This window comes from Lithobates pipiens, unplaced genomic scaffold (assembly GCF_037356315.1).
Source record: "Lithobates pipiens isolate NorthernLeopardFrog02 unplaced genomic scaffold, aLitPip1_a1.2 Scaffold_18, whole genome shotgun sequence".
Lineage (NCBI taxonomy): Eukaryota > Metazoa > Chordata > Amphibia > Anura > Ranidae > Lithobates > Lithobates pipiens.
In genome coordinates, this window is record NW_027507758.1 from 404,918,280 (window position 1) to 404,939,145 (window position 20,866).

Consider the following 20,866-nt stretch of genomic DNA (forward strand, 5'->3'; position numbering starts at 1 on the left):
TATAAATAAAATGTATTATCATTATTATTATTATTATTATTATTATTATTAAGTTCACCTTTAAGGATAAGGATAAGTTTACCTTTAAAAAAAATAATGAATGCAATTTTTTTGCAGGTAAAAAAATTAGTATTTACTATTTTTTTTTAAGAGCCTGGAAACCATTGCACTGGCAATCTGCTGATCACTAATGCAATACTTTCCAGGCTCTTAAAAAAAATAGACTCCAGCAGACTGTCAGAGTAAGCTACATCGTACAGGCAGACAGTTGTTTCACACTGACAGGAAGAATCAATTAAAGTGGAGTTCCAGATATTTCTGTGTTTATTGTGAGGGGTTAGCTCGGCAGTGGGTGTGTGTGACCCCCTGGATGGGTTCACAACACAAAATCAGGCACAGCAGACAGCGTTGTAAGTGCAAAAAAACAAAAGATGTGGTTTATTTATGCTACATGCAGTGATACATATAACAGCCAAACAAAAATAAAACATGAAAATAAATCCTGGTCAGCTTGACCTCTAACTACACACTTAGATTCCCTGTCTAACAACTGAGTGCAGCCTTGTGCTGCACCAGTCCCTGTCTCTGTTGTAGAGGTTTGCCACACAGGCGTTAACTCACCGCACAGAACAGATCTCACACTCCCCAGTCTATACAACACAAAACTGGTTCCAGGATGGAGCATCTCCCTAAGCATGCTGGGGTTTTTTGTAGAGGTCTTAATGAGCCCACTTACTTCAGCTGGGCTCATTGACTCTTCCCCTCTAATTGTAAAAGTCTGCATAAAGCCTGAATCTAGGGCACACATATTTCCCATCCTGGATACAACCAGGTGACTTTACCTGCGTGCTGCCACATACCCCCCCCTCTTGTTTCAACCTTGGGGTTGTAACACAAGCAGTCAGACACGCATGTATCCGAGACAAAGCATCCACATTCCCCATTTTAACACCAGGGCGATGCTTAACTGTAAAGTTAAATTCCTGTAGGGCCAGGAACCACCTATTTACCCTTCTATTGGTCTCCTTGTTCTGAGCCATCCACTTTAAAGGAGCGTGATCAGTCACCAGGTCAAAGTGCCTACCTAGCAGATAGTACCGAAGGGAATCTAGAGCCCACTTCACTGCTAAACATTCCTTCTCAATCGTGGCGTAATTTACCTCATGGGACTTCAACTTCCTGCTGAGGTAAATGACTGGGTGCTCTTCCCCGTTCCAGACCTGGGATAACACTGCTCCTAACCCAACGTCTGATGCATCAGTTTGCACAACAAAGTCCTTAGAGAAGTCTGGTGAGTACAACACTGGCTGGCTACATAAGGCTGTTTTTAAGGACCGAAATGCTTCTTCAGCCTCTGGGGACCATTTAACCATGACAGACTCTTTCCCTTTTGTCAGGTTGGTGAGGGGCACAGCCTGAGAAGCAAAATGAGGAATGAATCGTTGATAATAGCCAGCGATTCCCAGAAAGGCTCGTACCTGTTTCTTGCTGTTGGGACGTGGCCAACTCTGTATGGCCTCGACTTTATTGACTTGGGGTTTTATCACCCCCCTCCCAATAGTGTACCCAAGATATTTGGCCTCCTCCTGTCCAATGGTACACTTCTTTGGATTGGCCGTAAACCCAGCTTCCTGGATAGAGTCTAGGACTGCTTGTACTTTCGGCAAATGTGAGACCCAGTCTGTGCTATGGATAATCACATCATCCAGGAAAGCTGCAGCATATTTCTGATGGGGCCTCAGAATCTTATCCATTTTCCGCTGGAATGTTGCCGATGCATTCTGTAACCCAAACGGCATTCTCTTATATTGGAATGCCCCATCTGGGGTTACAAACGCAGTTTTCTCCTTGGCCGACTCGGCCAGGGGAATTTGCCAATACCCTTTGGTGAGATCAAGAGTTGTCATATATCGGGCTGTTCCCAGCCGGTCAATCAACTCATCTATACGTGGCATGGGGTAGGTGTCAAATTTTGTAACTTTATTTAATTGTCGAAAATCGTTACAAAACCGCCAGCTCCCATCAGGTTTGGGCACTAGTACGATAGGACTGGACCAGTCACTCTGGGACTCCTCTATCACACCCAATTCCAACATCCTTTGAACCTCCCCACGTATTGCCTCCCGTCGGGCCTCTGGTATTCTATAAGGTTTTAGTTTGACCCTTTCTCCTGGCGGGGTGATAATGTCATGCTCTACGCCAGATGTTTGTCCCGGAAGCTCAGAGAAAATCTCTTTGTTACGAAGTACAAACTCTTTAACCTCCTGTTGTTGGGGTTTCGATAAGGTGTCTGCTATTCCAACCTCAGGAACTAAGCAATCAGGCTGTACTTGTGACAAAGTCTCTGCGACTAGGGATTCCCTATCCCTCCAGGCTTTCAGCAGATTGACGTGATAGATCTGCTCCGGCTTTCGCCTTCCTGGCTGTCTAACCCTGTAGTTCACCTCACTAATTTTTTCAATTACTTCATATGGACCTTGCCATTTGGCCAGAAATTTGCTTTCAACCGTAGGGACTAGCACCAAGACCCTATCCCCCGGGGAAAAAGTACGGGTCTTGGCCCCACGGTTGTACACTCTCTGCTGTGCTAACTGCGCTTGGGTTAAATGTTCCTTTACAATTGGCATTACCTGTGCAATTCTATCTTGCATCAGGGCGACATGCTCAATCACACTCCTGTGAGGAGAACTCTCATTTTCCCAAGTTTCCTTGGCGATATCCAGCAGCCATCTTGGGTGTCTCCCATAGAGCAACTCGAAGGGTGAGAAACCCGTAGAGGATTGGGGTACCTCCCTAATGGCAAACATTAGATAGGGTATTAGACAGTCCCAATTCTTTCCATCTCTATCCACCACCTTCTTTAACATTTGTTTAAGGGTTTTGCTGAATCTTTCAACCAACCCATCTGTTTGGGGGTGATACACAGATGTACGCAATTGCGTCACTTTGTACAACTTGCATAATTCTTTCATAACCCGGGACATAAAGGGTGTACCTTGGTCCGTAAGCAGTTCCTTACAAATACCCACGCGGCTAAAAACAAGAGATAGCTCTTTGGCTATGGTTTTGGCCGAGGTATTTCGGAGAGGAATTGCTTCCGGATAACGAGTGGCATAGTCCAATATAACCAAAATGTACTGATGCCCCCTGGCGGACTTCATTATCGGACCTACCAAATCCATTGCGATCCTTTCAAAGGGGACCTCAATGATAGGAAGAGGTACCAGCGGGTTACGGAAATGTGGCATAGGTGCCGACTTCTGACACACAGGGCAGGAGGAACAATAATTTTCTATTTCCTTCATGACCCCAGGCCAATAGAATCTCTGCAATACCCTCTCTCTGGTTTTCTCTGTCCCCAGATGACCTCCCAGAATGTGCCCATGAGCCAATTCTAAAACCAACTTCCTGTAAGGTTTGGGCACTACAAGTTTCTCAATGGTTTCTTCTGCCCTTTGAGCCACTCGATACAGCAGGTCCCTTTCCATAGTGAAGTAAGGATAAGGGCAAGTCTTATCTGGGTTCACTAACTCGCCATCTATTTTCACCACATTTTCCCGTGCCTTTATTAGGGTGGGGTCTTTTAACTGTTCTGTGGCAAAATTTTCCCTGTGAACCTCAAGATCCGAAAACTCCACAGACGGCATGTTTTCATCTGAGGATGTTGGCTCCTCCCCAGTTTTTCGAGTTTCCCCCGCCAATACTGACAAGGGAAATTCAGGAGAGTCCTCACCACTCCCAGAGGAATTCTGGTCATCTTCCTGGTTTATAGGGGCACCAGTGGGGGGCTCAGGACAATCCCAGAGTTCCCAGAATTTTGGAAAATCCCTTCCCACAATAGCATCATGTGGTAAGTGAGACACTAACCCCACCTGATGAGAGAGGTTGCCTTTGGGGGTCTCAAAAAACACTGAAGTTACAGGATACTCTCGGGTGTCCCCATGCACACAAATAACAGCCACTCTGTTCTTCCCAGAGACCTCTGTAGTAACTAATTCAGCTTTTATCAATGTTACCAGGCTACCTGAATCCAGCAACACATCAACATTTCTACCATTAATACACATTTTACATAAATGTTTCTCAGGTCCCCGAATGGCAGTGCATGCAACTGTCGCAAACAGCGACTGACGTCTCTCCCTTATAAAGTCACATTGCATAGGCTCATCCACAACGGGGCAATTGGCTGCAATATGTCCCTCTTGCCGGCAGCGGTAGCAAATAATCTTTTTCGCTGTCTCTTGCAGCATGGGCTTCCTGGGCTGCTCCCGCCAGACCTTAGGTAGAACTCCCACCCTCTCACTCTCTCCACCCTCACCCCTTGGAGTCATCTTACCCGCCACTGGGGATGATCTGGTCTTAGGGTGGAAAGTCCGTGAGTCCCTGGAAGAGGTGGTCAGGTTCTCTGTAGCCAAGTACCTCTCAACCAGATCCACAAGTTTATCTGCATTTTCTGGGTCTCCATGGCTTACCCATTTTTGGATGGCAGTAGGAAGAGCTCTCAGGAAACAATCCATAACAACACGTTCCACAATGTTTGGTGCGGTCAAAGTCTCTGGCTGCAGCCACTTCCTGCTCAGGTGAATGAGATCATACATTTGAGACCTGGGGGGTTTTCCAACCTGAAAAGTCCAATTATGCACACGCTGAGCCCGGACGGCCAGGGTGACACCCAGCCGTGCCAATATTTCTGTTTTTAGCACCACATAGTCTTTTGCTTGGTCAGGCTCTAGGTCATAATAAGCTTTCTGCGATTCCCCAGTTAACAGAGGGGCCACCAGTCCAGCCCATTGCTCCTTAGGCCACTTTTCCCTTTCAGCAGTCCTTTCAAATGTGGTCAAAAACACCTCTGGATCATCCTCTCCAGTCATTTTTATCAATAAACGGCTCACACCAAAGGATGCGGTATTATTGTAACCACTTGCTTCATTGGTCTGCGGACGTTGCTGTATTAATGTCTCTATTTTCTGTTGAAAACTCTGCTCTTGCTTCTGCAACAGGTCTATAAAGCGGGCTTCAGATTGCTGCTGTGCTTGTTGCTGAGCTTCCAGACTCTGCAGGTGAGCTTTCTGCTGGGCTGCAAGGCTCTGTTGTTGAGCTGCAAGGCTCTTTTGTAAAGCCGCATTTGTTTGCTGCTGATTTGCATTTGCTAGAGCCAGCTGTCTCAGTATCTCCTCCATGCTGGCCTTTAAAAAAATTGAAAAAAAACTGCCCGCATTCTCCACTAACTGTGAGGGGTTAGCTCGGCAGCGGGTGTGTGTGACCCCCTGGATGGGTTCACAACACAAAATCAGGCACAGCAGACAGCGTTGTAAGTGCAAAAAAACAAAAGATGCGGTTTATTTATGCTACATGCAGTGATACATATAACAGCCAAACAAAAATAAAACATGAAAATAAATCCTGGTCAGCTTGACCTCTAACTACACACTTAGATTCCCTGTCTAACAACTGAGTGCAGCCTTGTGCTGCACCAGTCCCTGTCTCTGTTGTAGAGGTTTGCCACACAGGCGTTAACTCACCGCACAGAACAGATCTCACACTCCCCAGTCTATACAACACAAAACTGGTTCCAGGATGGAGCATCTCCCTAAGCATGCTGGGGTTTTTTGTAGAGGTCTTAATGAGCCCACTTACTTCAGCTGGGCTCATTAACTCTTCCCCTCTAATTGTAAAAGTCTGCATAAAGCCTGAATCTAGGGCACACATATTTCCCATCCTGGATACAACCAGGTGACTTTACCTGCGTGCTGCCACATTATTAAAAGTCAGTAGCTATAAAACATGTAGCTGCTGACTTTTAACACTCACCTGTCCCACAGTCCAGCGATGCGGCCTCCCGAAGCCTCAGTTCTCTCTCTATCCTCTCTATGGCACCGGCACCACTACTGTGGGCACCTGGCTGTGACAGCCTGCGGCTTCACAGCCGAGTGCGCACTGCACATGTGCAAGTCGTGCTGCGCTCCCTAAATGGCTGGACAATCTTCTGGGACCTGTGACATGTCCCTAAAGATTGCAGGGGGGAGGGGCCACCCAGACGGCCCAAGCGGAAGTGGGAGCTGGTTGCCTGTCAAAATTAGGTAGGTACACACTCCTCCCCCCAAAAAAATTACATGCCAAATGTGGCATGTCAGGGAGTCAGGATTCCTTAAAGTGTAAGTTCCACTTTTGGGTGGGTCTCCGCTTTAACTATCACACCACTCAACAGCGCTGTGGTAGTTCATTGAGAAATACAAGCCAATAGCCACAAAGGATGTTGGTACTTGTAGTTCATTCATTCACAAAACCCAGCACGGACACGCTCTTTTCAAAAAGTGACAGCCGGTACAGGGAACTTCTCCCTGTACTGCTGTCACACATAGGGCTCGAAACATCTAGCCACTGCAAGAGCGGGAACATGCTCCATATCCCACCCTAAAAACAGGTGGAACATGTAACATGTTTCCGAAAGGTGAACTTATCCTCTAATTTTTTTTTTACTTTTTTACTTAACTTTTTTGCTCTTACATAGAGAGCTTTCCGCCAAACACCTGCAATGACAGTCATACATGCCAGGCAAAATCAGGTGGGTGGTGTCACATTGCAGTGTTTGTGTGAAAGTGGTTGTGCAGCTTTACAGCCTCCTAAATCACTTCCAGCAGAAACCTCCCCGATGCCTGAATAAGCCCTTGTTCACACTGCCATGACTTCAAAGTCATACAACATTTAATCCAACGTCCCTGTGCGATTTTATCGCGGCTTGCATAGAAGTCACCCCAAAGTGAAGAGTTTCTAAGTTGGAGCGCCAATTAGAACAATTCCATTGCTGTTAATAGGGCGCGACTAGTCATGCAACTTTGAACTCTTAAGTCGCATGACAAGTCGTGGCAGTGTGAACTGGGGCTAAGTGTAAAAACACTCCTGGCTGCTAAATTGTTATAATTGTTATTAAGCCTTGGCATTTAATATTGTAAATCCTGATCACTCCTTTCTTCATAACTTTTTGCTGCTTTTAATAAAGTTTCTTTATCACCACTAATGTGTTGGTGTGTTGCTGGGTCTAGGTACAGGGCAGATCATCACTGGAAGCAGTAGAGGAAACCAATACTTACCAGTACCCTCTGTGGGGATATTGCTGCAGGTGAAAGATGCAGAACAAGGAGCCAATCAATTTATGTGCTGACAAGAAGCATGCCAATAGGAGGGAAAAGCATAGTGACAGAGAGATGAGCTTATCAATGAGCTGCTTCTTTTGCTGGCCAGTCAGAGGCTGGGGTTGGTCCAGGATAATCAAGGCTTAGAAGAAATGAGTTAAATTAAGCTGATCATCAAACAGTGAACATCTAATGGCAAAAAAAGAATACTACAGGGGACATCTCGGGATTGAAGTTAAATATTGGAGCAAAAGCTGTTTTTCTAATTTAACTGTTCAACGTGCTATTCATTTTTGTTGAGTTTTTTTTTCCACTGCCTATAGGAGCACATGCCTGAAAACGCCTGAAAAAGCCATAGTATGCATGAACACATTGGCTAACATGAAGAGGTGTTTCTAGGCCGAAAAAATGAGAGCTCAAAAGCCTGTAGGAGGTGCTTCTTTGAGCTCATTTGAGCTGCATTGTGCAGGAGCCCTTAAAGCATTTGTATAGTCTTATTTTTTACTTTTACCTACAGGTAAGCCTATAATAAGGCTTACCTGTAGGTAAAAAAAATATCTCCTAAACCTATATGGTTTAGGAGATATTCCCCTCGCAATGAGCTGCTGACTGCAGTGGCGCATGCGCACAGGGGATTCTCGGCTGGATGCCTGACAGACGCCGAACCCTGCCGAAAAGAAATCTCCCGCGCACATGCACATTCGGTGCATACTAGCTCATTATGCCTTTAAAAAAAATTCCGTGGGTTTACTACCGCTTTAAAGTCACATCTGGTGTCTGCTTTGTAATTTTTGGAAAAGGGATGGCTATTACAGTATAAATAGGAGACATTTAGTATCGCACAGTTGCTAATATTGACACAAACATGCATAACATTTAATCTAAAACTGCCCACATACTACCTTGTTGTAATTAAAAAATATATCAAATAATAACTTTAACCTTTACTATAGATCTGGACTACATAAATATAATATTGATGCTCCCTGAGAGACAATTTTATTTTAAATGTAGCTGCTCCCCATTAAAGAATATAGAGTACATACAATGGCGGGTGTAATGTAACTCCTTGTTTCTGATTGGGTGACTTAATCATGATCCCACTGCAAGTACACAATGTTAGAATGACCTGCTGACCCTTGAAATTATCTTAAAGTGGTTGTAAACCTCATTCATTAAATCTGACCTAAGCACATATATCTGTAGGGTTTACTTATCTCTCTCCAAAACTCTAAGTGCCATTTCTCTTCGGTGCTTTGCTCCTCTGTTATCAGCAGAATCACTTCTGACAAGTTCTCTGACACATGAGATAACAGCAGCTAAAAATTTGTTTTTCGGAGAGGGAGCTTAGAGGGAGATAAGCAGAGAGCTTGTCTATTCATAATACAGCTCTGCATGTTCCTTCCTTTATCTGCCTATGTGGAGTGGGGGTGTTTACCTTTCCTCCAATCAGCTCTCGCACAGTGTAAGCCCAGATTTCCCACCCACTGCTGAAAGAGGAAGAAAGATTTCAAACACGATCTGCACTTTCCAAAGAGTGCAGAAAGGGGAAGACAGCACATATACATGTTAAACTTATGTAGAATGATTTATTTCATCTCTGTGTATCACCTGAGGCTGTTCACTATATGTGATGGTTTACATCCACTTTAATGCTGAGTCATGTGGAAGAGCTGTCTATTAACACGCCTGACCACATGTGACAGAAGACTCCACTTGCTCCATTGCATGTTATTACTGAGCAAGGTATAACAAATAAATGCATAATTATTAATACATTTTTACAGGGTTGTGTGTAATGCATTATACATAGCCTATAGGCTTCCTTTAATGAAATAGGATTTAACTTCTCTGCAGCTATATTAAGCTCAGCAAGCAGCAGGCCACTCGGATGTGGTTTGCTGAGTTTCATGCACAGTGATCATAGTAATGTCATGTACAGCAGTCTGGAAGTCTGTTTTGGTCCCAGGAGATCAGTAAATAGAACCGTTTTGTAATGACACGTTTAAATAAGCTCAGTTTTGCTAATACGGATGGAAGTGAATTTGTTTAACTTGTATGAATTAATAATAACTGTGGCATGTAATCACACAATTGTTTTACTAGAATTTACTCCAGCACAATGCCCCAAATGACCAAGACCAGCTGCTTTCAGTGTCTGCAAGAAAGTGCTATGTTTACATGTTTCATTTCTGTCACCATTTAATGCCAGGACTTGTCAAGAATCCAGATGGATTAGGCCTGTGCTGGAACAGCTAGTATTGCTTTTAAACTATTCCAGCTTATTTATCCCAAGTGGTATATCCCAACATTAATGACCCAGTAGAAAGAATTAAAAATACATTTTACATTTGCACATACTGTACATTGCTGTAGTGTAATCCTTTGTACATATTAATATGAGTAAAATAATGATGTATCTGTTTTCTAGGGTAACTTATAAAACAAAACAAAAAAACTGAAAAATAATAAAACAGTGCTTGCTATAATCCTCCATACATATCAACCAGTATCATACATGTTCTTGTGATATTTACGTGCCTTATAAAATACCATTAAAAAACTGAATAAGATATAATCCCAAATATGAACCACACATAACAAAAAAAATCTTTGAAAATGTGAAGAAAAGTACTGGGTCTGGGTAGCAAACCGATTTTATATATCTATTGGAACATTTGTAGCAATTTTAATCCTATTTTTTAATGAAAATAAAAGTTTTTTCACTATGAGAGGTCTTCTTTCCTTTCCTATTTCATAAACTACTCCTGCCTATTGAGTAACGAGGACAAGGACGTGAATTTTAATAAGGAAGGGACAACATCCAGGACATAGAGATCATTGGAGAGAGATCCAAAGAGGTCCCATAGTGACTATAAAGAGATTTGGACTCCCCTTGCTATATGGTAAAGGGGTCATTGGAATCTGGTGACTGCGGATAATATCACATGAGCATGAGATGGAATAATATTAAGAGAGTCGTTTTGGCACAAGCATTTTTCTTCATATTATTTCTATGGACTTTTTTTTTACTTTTTATTTTTTTGTTATGTGTGGATTCTGTTTATAGCACAAGTTATTACTATTTGGAATTATGTCATATTCAATTTTTTATATGGTATTTTATAAGGCACTTTAAATATTACAAGCACATGAATGATACTGTTTTATGAAGGATTATTGAAAAAATAGTTTTCTTATTTTTTCGTTATTTTGACCTTTGTGCATACAGTATAGACAGCAGCTGCAAGTTTGTTAATTTCATCTCCTTTTTAGTTCAGACACAGTAGCGCGGGTGTTTATTTTGTATATATTCATTTACTGTATAAAACAGACAGCTTGTTTTGTTAAGGCGGGAATCTAGATGAGCAGCTAAATACATATTTTATATATAAGATACTTTGTTACTTGCCGATTGATTTTGTTTAGACAGTCTTGTGACCCAATAACTTCCACCAGACAGTAGAACCAGGTACTGAACCAACGCTGCAGCAGCAGCACAGCTGGGCCATGGGTATATTCCAACGCTATTACTATGTCAATGAAGGAGCAGCAGCAGTGTAATCAGTGTAACAGTGTCGTCACTCTTCTCACTGTATTCCATTCTGTAGGGAGCATGTTCAGTTCTAGCACATGTGCATAAAGCAGAACATTGCTGGCTTCTACTGCTGGCTCTTCTTTTCTAAGTCTTAAACTGGCCATAGATGTGTCAGACCACCTGAGGCCAGGTGACAGATGCACACCATTGGGGTCAGGAGTGCACCGCAAGGTAGTGGACCCTACGGCTGACTGCTGCAAATGGGAGTCTGGGTGGTAAAGGAAGGCAGGGCCGCTGAAGCACCAACATGAATGCTATCAGGGTTAGAGCATAAGATTCCCTAGGGAGCAGAGTCTAAGAGCCAGGAGGTTTTCACCAGAGCCTCTAGTGGTGAGGATGGACTGCGCTGCAACTGGCTCCAGGTTGCGACCCCCAGGGTCCCATAGCTCACGCCCACAGTAGGCAACAGGAGGATAGGGATAGTAAGGGAATAAGCCATGGTTGTGGCCACAAGCAGACAAGGACAACAGAGCACACACCAAAAGTTCAGGGTCACAGGCAAACAGGGATAGTCGGGGACATGCCAAAGGGTCAGGATCACGAGCAGACAGGAATAGTCGAGAATACACCAAGGCTAGTAACAGAAACAAACAAAACACACGGCAAACAGGAAACAGGAAGCCAAACACACAATGTTGATCAGCACGGCTGGCCAGCAGTGCACAGGTTAATATTGAGTTCTCTGGTAGGAGCTGGGGTGGAGCCATGCTTAGAGGAGAGGTTATAAAAGCAGTCAGGTGAGAGTGGCTGGTCTCTAGAGATGAACACATGGTGAGAGGTAAGCTGACAGACAAACTCTATTGCATAACCATGACAAGATGGATCTAAATTCAGCCAGTTCAGCAGGTACCAGACAAATGTTGATCCTTGTATGGCCTTTCCAGTTCGACAAAAGCTTGTTAGATCAACTTCTGTCGAACGGGAATGCTGGAATACTGTCGATCAGTGGCTGCAGTCAATTAGTCAATATCAACATCAGAAGTAAAGTACAGACACATGCATACCACTTGCTTTAGATCAGGGGTCTCAAACTGGCAGCCCTCCAGCTGTTACGAAACTATATGTCCCATCATGCCTCTGATTTTGGGAGTCTTGCTTGTAACTGTCAGCCTTGCAATGCCTCATGGGACTTGTAGTTTTGCAACAGCTGAATGGCCGCCAATTTGAGACACTTACTTTAGATAATCACAGGCATTAATGCTAGGGATAGTAGAGGATATTGCACTACTTGCACATTCACTATGTCTGATCATAGTTATTGTGTTTTTGTTTGTTTGTATGCAAAATCCTGTGTGCCCATTCATCCTGTAGGGACCACTACCAGTATGAGGCCTCTAAAGAAAAACAAGAAGTACCCAAAGCCCCCCCAACCACACACAGTGTTCAATAACTTTGAGAAATACGTGTATTTATTTATAGACACATGCTGTATAGTAAACACAATGCTCTGTAAAGGCTGTGTGGATTATATATTGACCACAGAGACCTCAGGTGGCAATAGCTGTGTGGTTCTATATATAGGGTGTCAATGTAAAGGGGTTTTTGTGACTGACAGATATTTGGGACAGCATTTTGATCAATAAATGGCATGAGGGATTTCTGTTGTGCAATCACATTGATGGAGTTGAGTGTAGGAGACAAGGAATGGTTGACTCCTACAATGCAGTGTGCACTGGATGTGAAGGATAAGGATGGAGCACACTTACCGGTGTGTAAGAAGTGGAGAGAGATTGCAGAATAGGTTAACTAAGTGGGACTTTGTAACAATGCCATGTAAATTTCTGTGGTACCATAAAATATCTTTTTTCGAGAGCTGCATCATTTCCTGCATCAAGCTCAAAGTTACACAGTTCCTTTAAGTGGGGTACAAATGTCTGCTATATAAGAATACTAAATTAAAATAATTTGTCATCTGATTGAAGTTTGATTAGTGTAATACCTCTGTCTGGATCCAGGGTTCATATATGTATTTTGATCTGATCACATAGACTTGCATAAAGAACATGTGCAGCAAGGAAGTTAGAAGGGTGCCACTGCTGACCTGAAAATTCTTGTTGCTTAGATATAATTGACTTTATTCGATTCTGAGCCACTGCCCTAAAAAAAGCATATAGCAAGTAAAATCAAAACTTCTGATAATTAAAGTACTGAATCCATTGGATCAATATGAGGACCAGGCAAATAGAACTTTCAAATGCAGAAATTATAAGCTTATATATTTCCTTTAGAACAGTTTTCCTATTTAAAAAAATGTTCTAATTTTAAACATAACATGCAGACATGGGTGTGGCATAATGGAAACGAGTGAATGTTGGACAGAATGGAATATGTTAAAAAAATGTACATTATTAAAGGTGATGTAAAAGTTTAAAAAAAATGTGAACATTTTACATTGACATAGACTTGAATTACAACGTTATTATCTTGACTGTTAAACATTATTAAATAAAATGATCATTGAGATTTTTAGGCTAATTTATTTTGCATATTTTGACAGTGTTATCACCAGGACTGGATCTTCTAGATCTAAGTGAACCAATTACCCCAACCCAGAGTAAAGGGAAAAAGTCAGAAACTGTGCTGAAAGGAGAATCTTCCAAAGGACAGTCCATTAAAAAGAAAGTAGATGAAACAGACCTCATCAAATCTGAAGCTGAGCGAAGCACAAAAATTGTAAAAATTCCAGAAAAATCATCTTTGGATTTAGGTAATGTTTGCATTGCTATTTACTTAGAAACTATTCATAAGTTTAAATTATTTAAATTATTAAAATTATGAAATTATTTCTGTGGTTATTCTCTAACTTATTTCCATTTTTTGGGGTTTCGGCAGCTTATTTGTAGTTATTCAGGTAGTGAGTTGGCTTGATCTCGTGACCTGAAATAAAAAAAAAAATCACAATACTGCCACCATTTGGTGCTTGGCAATTCACAGGGGAATATCCCCCTAAAGAGGAAGTTCCGCTTTATGCCCTTCTCCCCCCTCCTCTTCTTCTTTTTGGGGGGGGGAGCAGGTACCTGGTTTTGACAGGTACCTACTCTCCTACTTCCAGTGGTATCGCCTAGACAATTCCACTGGAAGTTCTTCACCCCACGCATGTAACCTTCTGGGACACGTCATAGGTCCCAGAAGGCTGCAGGAGCATTCAGAAAGCACGGCGTGGCTCACACATGCTCAGTGGGAAGCCAGCTGCGGAGTCGCAAGAAGTCACAGCCATCTTCAACAGTTAACATACCGGCACCGGGACCCAAAGACTGGAAAAGAACTGGCCAAGGTGAAAGGTAAATGTCCTTTTGTTAAAAGTCAGCAGCCACAGTATTTGTTTGACACTATTAATGAAAAAAAAAAATGTAAAATGACCCCAAGGAAACGTATTATATATGCGATTTACATTTCCCAACCTTGTACTGGTAAATGCACAATTATTATTATGGTTTGTTGGTCAACTTAATTTATATATAAATATTTGATTGATATTCAGTATATTTCTTATGTTTAATTTCAATGAGGCTACAGCAGCACACATAGGTATTTGTAACTAATTTGTTTCTGTGGCCTACTGACCAGGTCTCCTTTTGGGCTGAAGATATGCCATGTTAGCTATTAATTAGTGGGGGTAGAAGTGTATATATAAACATTGGTTTGCCAGTTGCCTACCAGAATTTGACAACGGGGAGTGCCCCAAAACATATTATCCTGGCAATTGGCTTGAATTCCTGGTGTGTCCCAGTGTTTTGTGTCCACCATCACGGACTTCTGAGTTACAGTGACAACACTACCAGTGCTGTGCATCCCTCAGTTTCCTTGCTGCGGCTGGTGGGTTTGCTTTAATACGGCTCACTTGGACATCACTGTCATCCCGGTCCCCGGTATATCCTGGATGCCTGAGAGTTGCAGCTGGATAACTACTGGTAACCATCACTATAATTCAGTGTTGGCTTTTAACCAATTGTCGAATAAATTAAGTCTGTTTTTTTGGAGATACTGCTCTCTGTGTTTTTGAGGCTGTTGGACTCCTTGCTAGTTAGCCATTGGTTGCACTACTCAAATAGACAGCATCCACATTTCACTCTAGGAGAGTCTTGTCAGTGTTTTGTTTTTAAGTCAGATTTTAGGCATCCCCTGCAACAAAAATGTCATATTTAGTGAAATACTCCCAATAGGAAATCACGTCTAAAGGGATGCGGGTCCTGCAATTCTCATCATTAGAGCCCTGCAAGTGCAGCAGCTGATTCATAATTAGGAAACTACTTAGATTCACTTGCCACAAGAACACAAACACACACTCATTTCTTCAGAATAACAAAAGGTAGGAATCTGCAACAAAGTTTGTTAAAATCCTTGTAATGTACATAGATCACTCAGAGGGGAATGTTTTTTTCTCAACAAAAGTGGTGTTACTCTTTAACTTTTTCCCAAACCAGTTACATTCCAGGGAAGCTGTAAATGATAACTGTCACAGTTTCTTTTGATCTCAACTGAACGATCAAGCCCCCCTGGTGGCTAGTGTCATAAATGATCATCTGGACAACACTTTGGCTGTAAAGAATAGGAGGGTTTAGTCCAACTTTAAAGCAGACAGTATAGAACACTTATGTTACTGACAGTTGTACTTTATATTCCTGCATTGTGCTTAGAATGTTTATGATACTCACAGTTGTATTTTAAACTGTATTCTGTATTTTAAAGTATTGCAACCCGTTTAGAGTTCCTTTGTCACTGACAGTTGTATTTTAGAGTCTTCCATTCATTTCAGAATGCTTAAAGTAGAAGTAAACCCTCCTATGACTTTCAGCCAAGGAAGTTGCCATCTTGGCCTTTGTTTAATCTTAAACTGTCATGATGCTGCACATGTGATCAGATATGACGCAAGCCATTGGATGGTTTGACAGTTTGGTTGAGAACACAACCAATGTGACAGTTAGCATTTCCGGCATGCTGGGAATTTAACTGTTTTTTTAAACTATTAAATCGATGGGTTTACTTCCGCTTTAAGTCATTTAAAATACTGGTGTCAGTTTAAGGGACTGTGTCAAGAGGATTTTCTTCTCTTCAAGCAGGTTTTACATTTCTATATACGTCTATGAGAATGGAAAACCAACCAGCTTAAAGCAGGTCAAATGCAGGTTAGAAGAAATCATCTTTAAATGCACCTGTCAATAAATCCTGAAAGATCTCAGAAACATCTTAAATAGACATCGACACAGACACGTGTCCAAAGCCTATTGACACAGACCCTTAAATTGGTACTGAGAGGACTGCAGTCACTTTAAAATGATTAAATTATTGGCAAATGTATTTTCAACCACTGCAGCCAAGTTGGAATTCATATGTTACTGATAGTTTTACTTTCCATTGATTTGATATTAAAGTGAAAACAGTGCAGCGCTAGGAATCAAATGTTGAGTTTTGACATATCAACATACTGTAATATACAAAATAAATTGTTGTAATTAGCATATACAAAAACTCTAACATCATTATCTGATTGACAGTGTCTATAAATAGAGTGCACTGTGCAAATTGTAAATCAACATTGGTAGTATAGTCCCATTGGTGATTAAAACATCCATGAGTATATATTGATGGGAAGGAATCCAGGAGTGTGGGACTAAAGGAGTCACCGCCGTCTGTGCATCCACCACCCAGGGGAGAAGATTAAATACACTTACCAGAAGGTAGCATCAATCAGGCATGTGATATCAAAGCTCTGGATAGTGAGTGGTGCAACTGCTCCTCCTCAGCTGAGCCACCTCAGGCAACCTTGACCTGGCATGTGAGAATATGGATTAGGATGGCAATGTCCCAGATGGTAAAAAACCTCCTTTCACCACAGAACCGTTTGGTAGGCTTATGGTTAACAGCATCCATAAATAACAACAGAAAGCCTCCACATAGTGAAAAAAACATATGGTTACGGGTTTATTTGGAATAAAAAGGTTTACATAGATTCCAAGATGTATTTCATCAAGTAAAAAATCTCCTCTGTGTTCACAAAGGCATGAAATTTAAAAAGGTTCAATGGCATGGAAACCCGGCACGTTTCATCTAGAAAGACTTCTACTCCGTTGGTCACCAGACCAAAAAAAAAGGGCTAACCATATCTTTTATGTTTGTCATGAAACAAAGGGCTGAAGGGAAACATCCAATGGTCTTGCCAATGATTCCATATGTTTTGGTGACAACAGGATGCAAAAAAAATCCCTGATCAACTTTTAGCCATTTGCTTCTCAAAACTAAAAATACATTTTGACTAAAGACACCATAAAAATTAGAGACATTTGTACAGACAAAAAATGGGGCAACAGCACATTTGCAAAGACTTTCAATTGCCCAAATACTGTGCTCAGTACACATGGGCACCAATGCCACTGGTGCCATAACCAGAAATGGCATTTTGGACCAAAAAGGTCAGCATTGTATGGTAGCTAACAGATGCAGCCAAAAGCCATCACTCCTTGTAGCTTCTAGCTGTGACTATTATCTACAGTATTTTATTTTATATACTTCTAACAGCCAACTTTATGTGGTAACCCTCTTTATTTTGTGTGCAGTCAGCCAGAGCAGGCTTCTTAGCAGTATGATTCTTGACTACTAATTAAAATTTAGTGCATAATCGTCTTTGCTTTTTTAATCATTTCCCTTTTCAACAATTCCACTATCCTCAGATAAAATTATCTCAAATAGCGTGTGATTAAATTTAAACCTGCCACTTACCTATTGTAGTAAAGTTTGCATTCATTTTTAAAGCAGAGCCCAAGGAATATATGCACATTGATTGTTTTATTAGGTGCCTTGGAAGCACCCGAACCTAGTGCATTCAGTATGTAATATCAACTTTCAGCAAATTCACAGTTCTAAGGCCGCGTACACACGGGCGGACTGTTCGCTCAACTTTTTCCGCTGAACAGTGTTTCAGCGGACAGTCCGCTCGTGTGTGGGCTTCAGCGGACAGTTTCAGCGGACAGTCTGACGAACAAAGTTTTTCGGAAATTCCGAAAAACTGTCCGCTGAAACTTGGTTTGAGCGGACAGTCCGCCCGTGTGTAGGCTTGTTCGTCAAACTAAGTCTCGCGCATGCTCAGAAAGAATTTACACGCCGAAGGTTGCATTGCAGTGTATAGGACGTCGTTTTCTAGTCCCGTCGTACGTGCCGTTCACGTCATCGCGCACGGTTTCAGCGGACTGTTCGTTCGTCGTGTGTGGGCAAGACCGTCCATGCTAATTTTGAGCGGACTGTCCGCTGAAACTGTTTGACGAACAAAGTTGAGCGAACAGTCCCCGCGTGTGTACGCGGCCTAAGACACACCCCATATAAAACAAACCTATCTATATGGTCAGTCAGACGTGCAGTAATAAACTAAGGCCAGCAATAGACAGATTGATATTTGGCTTATTCAGCAGGCCATCTATGGGCAAGCCGTTTGTACTGAAGTAATTCTATCAATCAACTTCAGTACAACCAGCCTTTGGTTTTTTTTTTTTTTTTTTTGTGTGGTCACTGTAAGTGGCTATAGCTGCCATTAGTGATCATTGTATTCTAATTGCAGGAACACCTCCCACTGTCAGAATAAAATAGCCCAGTGGGAGGGATCCACCTATTTCCCATAGCTTCCTGCCCCATAGCCAAAACAGGAAGTGAGAGGAAATCTTTCCAAACTGAGGGATTCCCTGGTTTGTGATGTTCTTCCACATTCACTTTCATGGTCACCAGGACAAACCAAGGGGGTGAAACTTCCTAATGGGGATACAGGCAGCAATAAATATCTGACTACTAATTTTACTAGAAACCTGATTTTAACACTAAATGCCGGACCTTCAGAGCACATGCCGGCTGTATGCACTCTGAATATCTTCCAAACAATTTTAGGAGATATTCACAGTACCTACAGGTAAGCCTTATAGGCGTACCTGTAGGTATAAGTAGTATACCAGAGTTTACTTCCACTTTAGGTATGTTTGCTCAGTTCCTCTCCTCTATACTAATCTGCAAATAACTGTCTTGTCTGACTGAGCTACGACAAATGAGAATTCTATTGCCAATAGGAAAACAGCAACTTTCAGCTTTAGCTCTAAAGCCAGTTGCGCAATATTTGCATCATATTATACAGTTATTGCTCTTCCAGATGGGCAGCAAAGGGTTGGTAAACCTGTAACCTAAACCACAGTTTTACCCCCTCCCCCCACCTCAGAGTGAATATTGAGAACTGAGCGATCAGTGACCTTTGATCACTCATTTCTCGGTGTAGAGGTGGTGGGAGATGGATGCAGCTGGAATCGGTTCTGCAGCCATCTAGGTGAGTATTATTTTGTTGTATTCCCAAACTTCTCTTTTAAACATGCTTTCAGCTATTCACACAAGCATTGTATTATTTACCTTGCATAGAAAGCATTTGGGTATGTTCATAAATACCAGTGAAGAACAATGAAATGTTCCAGGTTTATCTTTGTATGTAGTTTATAATGCTACATTACACTTTCTATTCAGTTAACAAAACATATCCTGTTCGTTAATACCATATTAAATAAAAGGAGTTGTTTTTTTATTTGTCTTTTGTGTGAAGATCTCTTGCTTACTTTTAGCCCACATTCAGACGCAGCTAGAAAAGTGGGGTGATGGGTGTTTTCGAGGAGATAAAAGCAGTGAGTGTCATCGGGGCTTGGACAGAAAATCATCATCTAAGGAATCATCTAAAGAACTCTTATGGTAAGTTCTTTCTGTTCTTTAATAGAAAAAGCATGTCTTCAAGCACTCATATGATAGACTGCAGATGTAAATGAACTCTGCTTGAAGGAACATTTTGCAAAAAAGAAAGCATATTTTAAAAAGTTGTCCACTTGTCTTTTATTATGTTTATTATAGAGTGGATTGCAAAGACTTTGTACAAAAGCTGATTTACAATGAAAACCATTTATATGCTTGCTTTGATTCTATAATCTGCACTATTAGACCCCTTTCACACTGAGGCGCTTTTCAGGCACGTTCACACTAAAAAAAGCACCTGAAAAGCTCACAAAAACATATTTACATTAAAATCAATAAATGCTTTCACACTGGGGCAGTTGAAAAAAGCCCCTCTCCACTGAAATTATTGCAAAGCTCTTCAAAAGCACCTGAAAAGCTCTCCAAAAGCGCTAAGTGTTTTACTGGCAGTTTAGAAGTGCCTCAGTGTGAAAGGGACCTTAAAGTTGTTGTCCAGTTGTTCACTTTCGCCTATGTGATCATGTGACAGCAACAAATATTGTGAACAAAACTCAAAGCCCATACCATATATAATTATATCTAGGAAAGTGGATGTAAAGGAGCGACCGGTATTCAGTAGATGTGAGTCTGAAAAGTGCTTTATTTAGGGTAGCAACAAATAAAATCAAGCCAATAAAACCTGCCTCTGCAGTCACAACTGGCACTCGAATATCAATTCGTCTGATCCTTGCGCCATAGGTATACCTGATTAGGATCCTTGTCCAATAGCATGCAGCAACATGAAGAAGGGGGAATCTCTGGTTCCCTGAAATGCGTTGGATTGATTTTATTTGTTTCTACCCTATATAAAGCATCTTTTCACACTCACATTTACTGGATACCGGATGCTCCTTTACATACACTTTCTTAGATCACATGTGGAATTTACCATAAGGCCTTACCCTGAGGTAGCAGCCCAAGCCCCGATAGGGCCCACCACCACCTCCTTTCAAGTCTGGCATAAATCTTTGAAAGGGAATTCTTCCTACCCGCCCACATTTTTATCCAATTTACAATGACTGATCAAGTCAGTCCAGCATGATCTGCACCCCCAAAGAGCAAATATATAATTATATAACAAGGTGAGAAAAATGTATTTTCTCAAACCTACATCTGGAGCCCAATGAAGAAAAACCCTAGAAACCAATAGTGTAAAAATGTCTACTTTACAGCGCTACCACAAAGGAAAAAAAAAGGAAAGTGCAATGATATCTTTGTGCAACCAGCTGTTTAACAAACTTTTCATTTGCAGTTCCATTTTAGAGACACAAAGCACGTGATAAAAACATACAAATTAACAACTGTCATGAGCATGTAAAAGATCCTGTTATTTGACAGCTGATGGTCTCATTCTAGCATCCTGGTTTTGGCTGTGATAGATTATCTATGCTTG

The 20,866-nt window shown here is 41.6% G+C and overlaps 1 protein-coding gene across 4 annotated transcripts in view; it reads left to right on the forward strand.

The window, feature by feature from the left end:
• The window catches only part of PEX5L (peroxisomal biogenesis factor 5 like), a 377,606-nt gene that overhangs the window by 242,589 nt on the left and 114,151 nt on the right, over positions 1-20,866 (forward strand). For all 4 annotated transcript variants that reach the window (XM_077487914.1, XM_077487916.1, XM_077487915.1 and 1 more), the window contains 2 exons: positions 13,229-13,438; positions 19,314-19,437. In XM_077487914.1, coding sequence (XP_077344040.1) covers positions 13,229-13,438; positions 19,314-19,437 — 334 coding nt within the window. The remainder of the gene's footprint in view (positions 1-13,228; positions 13,439-19,313; positions 19,438-20,866) is intronic.